Source organism: Monodelphis domestica, chromosome 3 (genome assembly GCF_027887165.1).
Source record: "Monodelphis domestica isolate mMonDom1 chromosome 3, mMonDom1.pri, whole genome shotgun sequence".
In the NCBI taxonomy this organism is placed as follows: domain Eukaryota; kingdom Metazoa; phylum Chordata; class Mammalia; order Didelphimorphia; family Didelphidae; genus Monodelphis; species Monodelphis domestica.
The window spans coordinates 83,187,107-83,197,187 of record NC_077229.1 but is presented as its reverse complement, the minus strand read 5'-3'; the positions used below and the strand labels follow the sequence as shown (position 1 = coordinate 83,197,187).

Genomic DNA, 10,081 nt, shown 5'->3' with positions numbered 1-10,081 from the left:
TATACCATTGCCTAAATCCAGTATAATATAAACCTTGCAGATCCAAGATAATAGGGAGTCACACTTCCTTTATGATAGCTCTCCTCCTCCAAACAACCTAATCAATTCCTTTCTAAAACTATTTCAGATTTCAAGATTGTTCTCATGAACCACACTATAAATGGCTGATTTATCTTTTATATTACAATGGGAGATTCTTGAAGGCAAAGATATGTCTTATCCTTCTCTTTATTTCTCTCTACTCAACTAATACATGCCCTTGATTATTTTTTATAAATTGAAAAAAATGTCTCTGAGGACCATCTATGAGCCATTCTTTGATTATCACAATTCTAAGACAGAACTCAGGGATAGAGAAACCAAGATGCATTTCTAGTATCCTTATTGGTGGATCAGTTGACATGTGGTTTGGCAGCATCAGACCTATCCTAAGTCAGAAGATTAGTATAGACAAAAGAGCAACAACTCCTCTAGAGGGTAAAAATAGAACATTTCACTTCATATTTACCAACTACTTTTTCTTTCATCAAAGTTAAAGTGCAGTAAGTTGGCCTTTGGTGATTATATTCTAAAGCCCTACAGTTTTTGAGGGCAGAAATTGCTGAAGAAGACTTTATTAATGGCATTCTTCAACTCCTTGTTCCTCAGACTAAAGATGATAGGGCTCAAGAAGGGAGTAAGGATAGTGTAGGTGATGCCCATCAGGGTGTCTCCTTCCAGGGATTCTGGAGTCTTGGGCTTAAGGTAAATAACAGAAGCAAATCCATAGTGCACCACAACCACAGTGAGGTGGGAGGCACAGGTAGAAAATGCTTTGTGTCGTCCCTCAGCTGAAGGGATCCTCAAGATGGTGGCCACAATGAAGGCATAGGAGATGAGGATAAGGAGAAAGCAACCCAAGAGGGCTGTTATACAGACCATCCCTACTCCCATGGCCACAGCCCAAATGTCTCCACAGGCTAGCTTCACCAAGGGAGGTACATGGCAGGCAAAATGATGTATCTCATTGGGACCACAAAAATACAAGTGGAAAATTGCAAGTGTAACCACCAGCCCCATTACCATGCCACCAAGCCATGAAGAGGCCACCAGCCAGGTACAGCCCCGTGAGCTCATTAGTACATTGTAGCGTAGAGGATGGCAGATGGCCACATAGCGATCATAGCCCATAACAGTGAGCAAGAAGGAATGGGTGAAGCCAAATGTGAAGGAGAAGAACATCTGGTTTGCACAGCCCAAGAAGGAGATAGCATGATGAGTAGAGAGCAAATCAGTGAGTAGTCGGGGGATGATGGCAAAGGTGTAGAAGATTTCAGAGATAGAGAGTGCACATAGGAAGAAATACATGGGTGTGTGAAGGCTTCGTTCATTCCGGATGGTCATCATGATGAGAAGGTTACCCAGTAATGTGAATAAATACATCAGCAGAAAGAGCACAAAGAACATTAGCTGAAGGTGGGGGAATGTGGAGAAGCCAATGAGGATGAACTCAGACACTGAGGTGTGGTTTGGTCCCAACATGGAGGCTATGCCAGAGTTGGACAAGAGAAAAGCAGAATTATCATAGAATCATGAACTCTGAGTATTAGAAGGGATCTCAAGTAGTATCTAATCTGGCTACTAATTAATGCATGGATCCCCCTCTATCATATTCCCCATGAAATGGTTATTCAGTCTCCAGCTGAAGATGTCAGTGGGAGGGAATCTACTGATATACAAAATTGATATTCCATCTTTGGACAGTGCTAATTATTATTTCCATATATCTAGACAAAATCTGTTTCTGTGTAACATTTTCATCATGAGCCCAAATTTGCTTTCTAGGGCCAAGCAAAATAAATCTAATCCCTTATATAAATGAACATTAAAAAAATACTGTCTAAAGCATTTTGCAAATCTTGAACAATCATGTGAGCATTAGCTATGATGACAATGATGCTGCTGCTGAAAATGTATACCTTCTGTATAATTAATTCATGCACCATGGTGAATTATATCCCTTAGCACTGATATATCTAGAAACACAATTGTTTTAATACTGTCAATTATTTAATAAAGAGTTCAGAAAATGGAAAAGGCACCATGAGATTCGAGAAGGGAAAATATTTTATCAACTTTAAAAAGGGTAAAAAAAAAATTGTAAATAATAGTCCAAAAAGCTTTACTGCTTCCTGGGACAATCCTATACTGAATCATTAAAAAGAATGTTTAGAAAGGGAAAAAAAGAATTATAAAGAGTGAGAGCATGGCTTCATTAAGAAGAGGTCATGCCAAACTAGTAGACTTGTAGATGAGGGAAATAGAGTAGATATAATTTAAATAGACTTGAACAAAGTTTTTGATAAGTGTTAAATGCTATTCTTGTATAGAAGGGGAGAAATATGTAAGAATACAATTGGATTTGGATCTGATTGGATGATCAAAATGAAAGTGTAGTTGCTAATATTTCAACTTCAATATGTTATTGTTCTCTAGTGGAGTGTCCCAGGATTTCATGATTGGTCCTGTGCTGTTTCATATTTTTATCAAGGACTTGAATAGAGGTATGGATGGTATGCTTATCAAATTGGCAGTTGACATGAAGCTGGAATGGGTAGCCAATACACTAGAAGATAAAATCAGGTTCCAAAAGAAATTAGATAGGTTAGAGTATTAGGATGAATCTAATAAGATGAAATTCAATGAGGTCAAAGTACCAAAATTGGGAACAGAAAATTAACTTAAAAGCAGATGATAGGATAGTAATTGTTAGAAATCTTTTCTAAAAAGAATTTGGGTTTTCAGTGGACAAAAATATTGATGTCAGCAATATGATGTGACAATTAAAAAACTGTTATCTTGGGCTTCATTGAAAGACACAGCTTTGAAGAACAGTGATATAATTATTTCACTGTTCTCTGCCTACATCAGATATCATCTCTAGTTTGTGTTCACTTCTGGACATCATGGTTTAAAGAAAATAGTTAATAATTTGCTGAGTATACAGAGCAGAGCAAGCAGCATAGCAAAGGACCTTAGATTCATATCATATAGGGATAAAGTAAAAGAACTAGGCATCTTTAGATGGGAGAAGAGAAGACACTGAGTAGAGTACAGCATAATAGCTGTCTTCAAGCACCTGAAAGGTTGTCCTGTGGAAAAGGGATCAAACTCGTTTCATTTGACTCCAGAGAGTAGAAGCTGGAGTGAGACATCAGGAGAAATTACAAAAAGCAATTTATACTTGAAAACAGGAAAAACTTTCAAACAACTATTCCAAAATGTAACGGGATATCTCAAGAATGGTGGTTCCCTTTCCTTGAGGGTCTCTAAGCCTTTAGGATGTACACTTGTCACTTATGTTATAATGGGGATTTTTCTGTATAGGTTAACTGCTCACTCCAATCCTTGCTATCTCTCAGATTCTGTGATTCTCAGAAATATTTGAAGATAATAATTATTTCTTTTCTAAGTTTTCTCTTTTCCAGGATTAAATGGCTATTTTTTTCAACTAACACATTCTCCAGTCCTCTCACCATCTTGTTTTCCATCCTCTGAACCCAGTCCAGTTTCTCAGTGTCATTCTTTTGACAATACTCTAAATATTTTATACCCCGGCTTAAATCTTGCCTCTAATTCTGGACTTTGAAGTTGTATTAATTAACATTAATCAATAAAGGTGCCCTGTTATGCCATTTGTTCATACTTAAGCTTGTATCCCATTAAAGATACAAAGTATCTAATAATACCAATTCCAATTTGTATTTTTTTCCTAGAAGTTTGATCCCAGGTAGACTTTGGGTTTATTTCTGTTTTCTTTTTTTTAAACTCTTACATTCTATCTTGAAATCAATACTGTGTATTGGTTCCAAGGCAGAAGAGTGGTAAGGGCTAGGCAATGGGGGTTAAGTGACTTGCCCAGGATTACACAGCTGGGAAGTGTCTGAGGCCAGATTTGAACCTAGGACCTCCCATCTCTAGGCCTGGCTCTCAATCCACTGAGCTACCCAACAGCTCCTGGGTTTATTTCTAATAAATTATATTTTTAAAAATTAAAACTGGCCTTTTGCCATAGCCTGTTGAGATCTTGTGAGATCTTATAGACTTGCCTCTTGCTTCCCTAACTGACCCACTGGTGTCCTGCTTACTTCCATATATGAGATAGGGCTCTGTATTATAATCTTTCAACAATACTGGTAGACTGAGTGATGCTGATGATGTATAGAAATTGAGAGGAAAGAGGTAGATGGAGGTTCAGGGACAGGAAAGATGAGTCAGCACAATGTATCATTGAGAATCTGAGATAGAAGCAGGGATGAGAAGAGAGGATGGCTGGACACTTGCTGATGGCCCCAAGAGGGGCAGCAAGAAGAAAAATGGAGCTCCTGCTTAAAGATCTTCTAAAAGAGACAGCACTGGCCTTCCTCCCTTCCTTGAAAAGGTAGAGAATGATTGCTACAGAACATGGCAGAAAATTTTTCAGTTTGTTGAATATCTTCCCCTGCCCATTTTCCCTTTTTGTCCTTTATTACAAGAGATGGGAAACAAATATTTTTTAAGTACCTACTATGTGCCAGGCATTTTGCTAGGTGCTTTTACAATATTGTCTTGTTTGATCCTCACATCAACCGTGAGAGGTAGGTACTATTATTATACTCATTTTACAGTTGAGGAAACTGGGTCAGTCATAAGTTAAGTGACTTACCTAAGATCATACAACTTATAAGGGTCTGAGACTGAATTTGAATCCATGTCTTCCTGGCTCCAGGCAATGCCTACCTTCCCTTGGGTGGGGAAAAAAAAAACATTCAGAAGTGAAAGCAATGTAAAAAATAAAAGCTGCCAATAAAACAAAATTTAAAGAAATAAAAGACAAATGAAAAAGATTAAAATAAAACAAAAGAGGCAGTGTAGTATAGTAAAATGATCCCTGGACTTGGCCATGGAAGATCTGGGTCCTGAACTCAAGCTGTACTCATCACTAGTGTCAACATGGACAATTCATTCCCTCTCTTGGGACTTCCATTTTCTCACCTGTAAAATGAAGATAATTCTTTCTGATAGCCAGAACCAAAGTGTACACACTGATCCAACAACTTGTTCTGCAATTCTCTGACATGTTTTCTTTAAAAATTTTTTTAAACCTTTATTTTCTGTCTTAGTAACAACTGTAAGTCAGAAGAGCAAGGGTTGCACAAATGGGGTTAAGTGATTTCCTGATGGCCACATAGCTAGGAAGTGTCTGAGGTCAAAGTTGAACCCAGGTACTCTCAAACTAGCACCCCATCTACTGTGTCACCTAACTGCCTCAAATTCCGATAAAATTTCCATGTGTTCCTTAACTCCCTCCTACCTTTTCCTTCTTTTTACACATTGCTACCTTGATATAATACCATACTCTTTGATCAATTGACACTGGCCTCCAGGTTGAACAATCCATGCAATCTATACAGACCTAAAACACCCTCCAGGCATTTTCTCATGCCTATCTCCCATGCTAGGAATGCTCTCACTCACTTTTTACCTACTGACTTCCTTGGTTTCACTTAAATCCCAATTAAAATCCTATCTTATTCCAGAAACCTTCCTCAGCCACTTATAATTCTAGTGCCTTTTTTCTGTTGATTATTTCCTATTTATCCTGCATATAGCTTGTTTTTATATATTTGTTTACATTTTGTCATCCCCATTGAATTGTAAGCTCTTTGATGTCTGGAACCACTTTTGCTTAATAAATGTTTATTGATTGATTGATTACTATGTAAGGAAAGGGTCAGGAGTTTCATCTAAGCAGGGATTATAATATTCAGAACATGAGTCTCTTCTCCAAGGATCAGGCTAGATAATCATAGACAGCCTCATCACTCAAAGGTTAACAGATAAACAATATTTTCAGCCACAACAGCCCAATAAAATTGCATCCTAGCTCATGAAATATGTGAGTTCTTTGCCTATTCTTATGAAAAAGGAGATCCATGAAGGATCTATGAGAAAGCAAATGATCTGAATATCTTTATGATGGGAGTCCCATAATTCATTAGTGCAGCCTAGAGATAAAATGTTAGACTAGAGGACAGAAAGACCTGAGTTCAGATCTTCTTTCTGATAGTAGCTGCTTGGCTATAAACCATTTTTTTTCTCTTAGAGATGTGCTTTTCTCATCTGGAAAGTGGCAAAAAATAATGCCCAGGGGGCAGCTGGGTAGCTCAGTGGATTGAGATCCAGGCCTAGAGATGGGAGGTCCTAGGTTCAAATCTGGCCTCAGACACTTCCCAGCTGTGTGACCCTGGGCAAGTCACTTGACCCCCATTGCCTAGCCCTTACCACTCTTCTGCCTTGAAGCCAAAACACAGTATTGATTTCAAGATGGAAGGTAAGGGCTTTTAAAAAAAATAATGCCCAGAGTATCCACCTACCAAAGTAAGTATGAAAGTTCAATTAAATTACATTAGTGTCAGTTATTATTATTATTAATTCAGCCTTAAAAGCAGCAGTCTTATTGTTTTCAGCTGGCAGCAGAGGGTAGAGGAAGAAATGGGTGATTAGTTTCTGGAGCCAATGGATCCCCTAGCAATGGGCAGGAAAAGAGGGGAACTGGGAACCAAATAGTAATAATAATGGTTCACTTTGCTGTAACATGTTATATTTTACAAGAAACCCAATATTTTACAAGATTCCTTCTCAAAAGCTCTACCAGGGAAGGATTGGGAGCATTATCATTCCAATTTTCCAAACAAATAAATGATGGGACTTGCTCGTAGCCAGGGATTGAGCCTTGGTGCTACAGGTGGTGATACTAAAAGCATTTCAAACTATGTGTGTTTCCAAGAAGAACGATCTCAGAGCCTAAAGAATGTTCTCTACTTAGAATAGGACTGCTTATTGTCCTAACTCCAAGAAACTGAGGATCATGGCTCAGGATATATTTCACACTAGGATTAGTCCCAAAGTGATCATTTAGAGCAGAATAATTAAAGAAGTTTATGGTCTTTCCTGGTATTCTTGAGGCTGCCTAACGTCCAGTTTTATTTTTCTGTATTTTACCTGCCAAAATCCCATTTATACCCCCAACTGCCCTGACTATAGACAATTGAGGATATTTGTAGCCCTGAGTCACTCTGCCTCACTGTCTTAAGAAACAGGAATGCTCTTGTTGTCCACATTAATCTCCCCTGGAAAAGTTTCTTCTGTTTAGGGAACTGAAAGCCCTTGGATTGGGGCTGATTTCTCTACCAACTTTGCTCAGGACCTCCTGGTCTTCAGCTCTCCCAGTAGGAGCTCCCAGCTCCATCTACCTCAATGGCCCCTCTTAGTTGTTCCTTATCTTGGCTACCTCACCTTAGTTACTCCTCAAATTAAGTCTCATTTTGGCATTCTCCAACATAGCTGCAGTGATCCACGCTTCATTTCAGACATTTCCCCTTCCTTTGCCTGTCTATCAGTTCTCTGTCATCCACCTCAGCTGTCCCTCTCCCCACATCTTTACATCTCCCCAGCTTTTTGCCATTAGAACACCCCTGCCTATAGATGACTTCCCCTCTGGAGTGCTTTCCCCCTCTCCTCCAGCCTTAATTTATTCCTTCCTAACCATAGGAAAGGACTTCAGAGGAACCTTCTCATTTTATAGATGATCAAACTGAATCCCACAGTGGTTAAAGAAACTGTTTGATATCATGCATAAAGTGTCAAAGTTTGGATTTGAACTCGGGTCTTCTGATTCCAAATCCAGAGTTCTTTTCATTGACTATTTTTATTCTTTTTTGCCTTTTAGGAACAATTCATCTTCCCCCCTTTCAAGGCAGGATTCCTTAAAATTATCATAGATTTCCCCAGTTGGAAGGTCATCTAGCTTACCACATAAATGAGCAGATACCCCCTCTATGATATTCCTAACAGTATCTGCCTAAAAATAACTAGCAGCAACCATCTCCTAGCCTCATTGGGAAGCCCATTTAATTTATAGCCAAATATGGTTATAAGAAAAGGGGCTTTTTGGTTGTTTGGGTTTCTTTTTAGAAATTAAACAGAAATTTGCCTCTCTGCAACTTCCCACATTAACTCCTAGTTCTGTGCTCTGGGATCAAGCAGAACAAGGCAAATTCTTCTTTCATCAAACAGCCCTTTGGATTCTTGTTGACAGCTCTTATGTCTGCCTGAGCTTCTCTTTTTCACACTTGCCACCCCAGCAAAGCATCCAGTGCCTTTCACCATACCAACCATCCTTCTCTGCAAGCACCTCAGATTATGTCCCTCCTAAATATCTCTGAGGTCCCCCCTCCCTATATACACACCTTCTATAGTCTATGTTCTGACACATTTTTGCTCTGACAATTTATAGGGTTTTCTTCTAAGTTCTTTCTCTTCTGTGTTCATTTTTCTAAGGTCGATTCCAGTTCTAACAAAGTATGTTCTAAAGTTAATTTTTTCTAAATTCTCTTCTACATATGACTTTGTAAATTCCATGTGCTAAGGACCTTTCCTTTTTCTGACAGTCTGTGCTTGTCACCATAAGTTCCTTCTGTATGTACACTTTATGTCCCAATGCCTTTTCTAGCTTCTATAAGATTCCACCTCTGACTTTCTGCAGTAACCAACCAAGTACCCAACACTTATGGGACTTGATGAGGGCAGAGAATACCTTTCTCTTGCTGCTTTTTCTCACACACTCCTCAGAGACCTTATTGAGAATCTGCTCTAGCCCCAGCTTCTGACCTGACATAAACAACCCCTCTTTCCTGTCTTCCTGAGTCCATCTTTTGCCACTTTCTGGACCTCTCACCTATGTGAAATTCAGACTTGCAAGCCTTCTCCTTATTCCTGTCTTTACTTACCTCTCCCTCCACACCACTTCCCTTTAGAGGCTCAAGAAGTTAAAAAGAGACATGCTCTTCTTGAGTTGAGAGAAAAAGATGACTCACTTTGGGGAGCAGAGTGTGTTTGGGACCTGTGTCACTGGGTGGGCCCTTAGACAGTCCCACTTGCCAATGACTTCCCCAAAATAGAACCTTTGGATTTGAGGTAGGGCTTGACCCCAGAACAAGTCAAGGTGACAACAGCCTGCCTCACAAGACAGTCCCAGGAAGGAGGTCAGAGGGAGAAGACAAGTCCATGCTTTGCTCTTCACAACCTATTTCTTTCCCCAAGCCTGGTTCTCTACAGACAGGTGTGTAGTCCAGCCCCCCAAAAGAGACCTCAGGGAGCCATGACAGCAGAAATGGGCTCACTCCCCCTCCCACTGCAGTTCCCCTTGTGCCGAGGGCAAAGTAATTAGGCTGAGGTATTCTTGGGGGACACTCAGAGCTTCCTTGGGCTTGAACTCCAGTGACTAGGATTCTCAGGACTGGGAATCAGGGCCCCTGGGTTGCAGTCCTGACTACCAGGACAGGAAGTGGTTCTTCTGGGAGACTGTGTATGTCCCTAGGACCAGTCTTGCTGCCCAAGATGTCATCTCCATCCAAAGATTAGGTTCTTTCTCCTTCTCCCTTCTATTACTTCAGTATTATTTTCTGGATAGAAAAACTTCAGTAGGTCTCTGGCAGCAACTGGAGAGAAACTACAGAGTTTGTGGCTCTTGCAGAGGCCAAGACAACTGAGGTTCCACTTGGAGATTAGCACCATTCAATCTGTGTTCATCGTTTATTAAGGTCTTAGAGTGTGCGGAGCACTACTAAACATTGGGGAAATATAGTCTATTGAAGACCTAATCCTTGTCCTCATGCAGCTTAGTCTGGTAGGGGGATGTGGCCCATATGTAAGTGGCTACCATACAAATAAACCAAGATAAGTGCTTCAGAAAGATGTCAGTCAATATCTATTCAACATCATGACTATCCCTAGGGGATCAGAGAAATCCTCCTGCAAAGGATATACACTTTAGTTGGACTTTAAAAGATAAGCAAATATTCACCAGGGAGAAAAGTAGAAGATATTCCAGGCATAGGGAATAGCATGACCAAATCCAGACCAAATCCAGACCAAATCCAGAATGCAGAGCATATTCAAAGGACAAAGAATATTCCAGTTAGTCTGGGGCATAGACAGTATGGAGGAGAATACTGTGAAATCAGACCAGACAGATAAGACAAAGCAGCTTACAACAAAA

At 39.8% G+C, this 10,081-nt stretch overlaps 1 protein-coding gene across 1 annotated transcript; it reads right to left on the bottom strand.

The window, feature by feature from the left end:
- Positions 1-576: 576 nt before the first annotated feature.
- LOC100618906 (olfactory receptor 10H1-like) lies at positions 577-1,644 on the bottom strand. The gene has a single exon (XM_007489718.2). The coding sequence runs from the start codon at positions 1,519-1,521 to the stop codon at positions 577-579; it is 945 nt and encodes a 314-aa protein (XP_007489780.1). The 5' UTR covers positions 1,522-1,644.
- Between the last annotated feature and the right edge of the window lie 8,437 nt (positions 1,645-10,081).

Coding starts and splice junctions, on each gene's coding strand:
- LOC100618906 (XM_007489718.2), bottom strand. CDS start 1,521: ATGTTGGGACCAAACCACACCTCAGTGTCTGAGTTCATCCTCATTGGC.